Source organism: Octopus bimaculoides, chromosome 4 (genome assembly GCF_001194135.2).
Source record: "Octopus bimaculoides isolate UCB-OBI-ISO-001 chromosome 4, ASM119413v2, whole genome shotgun sequence".
NCBI classification, from domain to species: domain Eukaryota; kingdom Metazoa; phylum Mollusca; class Cephalopoda; order Octopoda; family Octopodidae; genus Octopus; species Octopus bimaculoides.
In genome coordinates, this window is record NC_068984.1 from 78,124,696 (window position 1) to 78,127,453 (window position 2,758).

General features: G+C 34.1%; 1 protein-coding gene across 1 annotated transcript in view; it reads left to right on the forward strand.

The window, feature by feature from the left end:
• Positions 1 to 1,792, forward strand: part of LOC106879733 (monocarboxylate transporter 12) — a 185,242-nt gene extending 183,450 nt beyond the window's left edge. Inside the window, exon 5 of the mRNA XM_052967153.1 lies at positions 150 to 1,792. Within this exon, the coding sequence (XP_052823113.1) occupies positions 150 to 298 (149 nt within the window). The 3' untranslated portion in view covers positions 299 to 1,792. The remainder of the gene's footprint in view (positions 1 to 149) is intronic.
• Positions 1,793 to 2,758: the final 966 nt, after the last annotated feature.

The following is a 2,758-nucleotide window of genomic DNA, read 5'->3' on the forward strand; positions in this document are numbered from 1 at the left end:
CTCAACTGGTACTTATTTTATCACTATAATAATAATAATAATAAGTCAGAATTAAAAGAAGAAACGTTAACTGAGAACTGAAAAATTGAACAAGAAGCACGGTATATAATAATTACATAATAATATTCTTTTGATTTTTCTCTTCCTAGGGCGCCTACGAGATGCAACAGGAACATACGATTACGCTTTTATTGTGAATGGCGTTTTATTATTTACCAGTGCGACATTATTTTCTGTTGAGAGTTGCGTCAAGAAATGGGATAAAAAATCGCACAAAAACGACATCAGCAATACGTGAGAAAAACCATACCAAGAGAAATCATAAAAATACAAAAATCCAAAAACGCTTCTTTTATTCATTATGCATCGTTTCTAAATATTCTTTATTTTTGCTGGCAATACAACTCCATTTTTTTTGTTTCATAGTCATTCTGTCATTCCTTAATTCTTACACTGGTTTCAGTTACAGGACTGTCTGTAATACGGAAGTATTGCTATCAAGAATTTGGTTGCCTCACATCGATTTCACTTCCTATTTCAAATTGGTATTTATTGTATCGCATACTATTTATTGGACTGCTAAGTTACGGTTTTGACATCAAGGGGCGGAACTTGACGTCAATTTGTACCAGTAAACATAAAACAGATGTGGACACAAATAAGTACATACACACATTCATAGATACACACACACATATATAATTACAAAACTAGAGGAGTAGGGAACATCGCATTGGTGGATGAGTAATTTCTTTCAATAGAAGAGCGCTGTTAATACAATGCCAATGGTTTCATACGAATACGTTCACAATTACTCAAGCGTTGTCTGAATGCTAGAGGCAACTCACGAGAATCCTAAACAATATTTCGTGCGGTCACATATGATACAAACAGATTCTCTTTTGCCGCCCGTAGGCAATTTTATTTTCTGTCTTCCAAGGGTAAATACTCAATCTTTCTCGGCTGTTTTCATAGCTATATTGCCTTCGAAATCTACTCTCTTGTCTGTAAATGACCAACAGATTCGGCGCTTCTAAAGTTTGTTTTATAATATAATATATCAGAATGTATAAGATTGAAATCCCCAGTGTCAGTCTTATAAATTCCAAATAGCATTCACTGGTCAAACGCGAAAATAGTTGCGATTGGAACATCATAGCCACATAGTTTTTTTTTTTCCTTCGTTTATCGAATTCCTTTATAACAATCCATTTACTTCGAAGACAGGATCGAAACCAGAACAGTGAAATATTAGCTTTACACAAGTGGTTCTCAACTTTTTTCTACCTATGAACCCTCTTGATTCCGGTCTTACTCGGGTGGACCCCTTTAGCCATGCGATGATTAAAAAATTATATATTTTTATAATACTATAGGGAATTGAATTAAAAAATTGTTAAAATATTTTGTGTATTATAGAAAAGATTTATTGCACATAAAATTTTAACTGCAAAATTTTACATATACCTCCAAGAATCATATGGATCCTGGTTGAGAACCATTGGCTTTTCAGTCACCAGTTTGCAACCACGTTTTGTCAGCTCAATAAAATGCCTAGATGTATACCTCAACTGAAGTAGTTTCGAGTTACATCTTTTTCGACTTAACATTGTTTTGTAGTTTTTAAGAAATAAAGCTCAACTTCAGTTGATTTATCCGACTTCACGCCGGTGACAAAGAACATATTTAAAAGCATGAGAAAAAAAGAAAAAAAAGAACACCTTGAAACCAGTACTGAAGTGGAAAATAAAATAGTATACATGTGAAAATATGTACATACAAACCATTAAAACAGACGTATGCTAACAAATTTTTCAACATTATTTTTCGTATTACATCGGATTTCGAGTTAAATCGCAAGTCTTGGCACTGGTTACCGACATAAGTTGATGTATACCTGTATGTTATATACTACTTCTGTATGATATACAGTAGTCTATACCTTATGCTACGCTCTGCATTATATTTTACGGCCTTTAAATGGATGCCTTCATACAAATCTTGTGCCTTGTCGAAAATGAAATAATAAAAATAAATAAAACAAAACCATAATAAATGCAAGAGTACTGCACTTGACTAAATTGTTAGAACAATGTGTATATTTTGTCATTTTGCGTTACGAGTTCAAATACTCTTCGAATCAATTCATATTGTTATCCTTTCTGGTATGAAAAAAAAATCAAATGCTAGTACAGATCTGGGTCAATATAATCAGCTGCAAAGTTATATTTATAATCCTCATTTTGCGTAATTGAAATATGTCGGAAGAACTTGATGGATCGCAGCGTAAGTTACATAAAATTAAATGAAAATCTCTCTTTGATTTCTTCTATTTCAGTTCTAGGGTTCAAATGCCGTCCCGCTTCGATTCATTCTATATTTTGTTAAACTTCTCTTTCAGAGATTTAAAAAAAAAAATTAAGTTCTTTCCCGTGTCATAAAGACTCATAAGTGCGGCTTCTGTGGCGCATATATTCTCCACTGGACGGGATGCCGGTCCGCAGCAGAATTACTCATTCTTGCCTGTTGAGTGAACTGGAGCAACGTGAAATATAATATTTTACTTCAGAACACAACTCGGTTCAGCAATCGAAATCACAATCCGGAGCCCAATGCTTTTCATCCTTCCGGGGTCGATAAATTAAGTACCAGCGAAACATTGGGGTCGATGTAATCGATTAGTCCTCTCCCGCAAAATTTTCTGGCGTTGGGTCTTTAGTCCAAAAGATTATTATTATAGGCGAGCTGGCAGAATTGT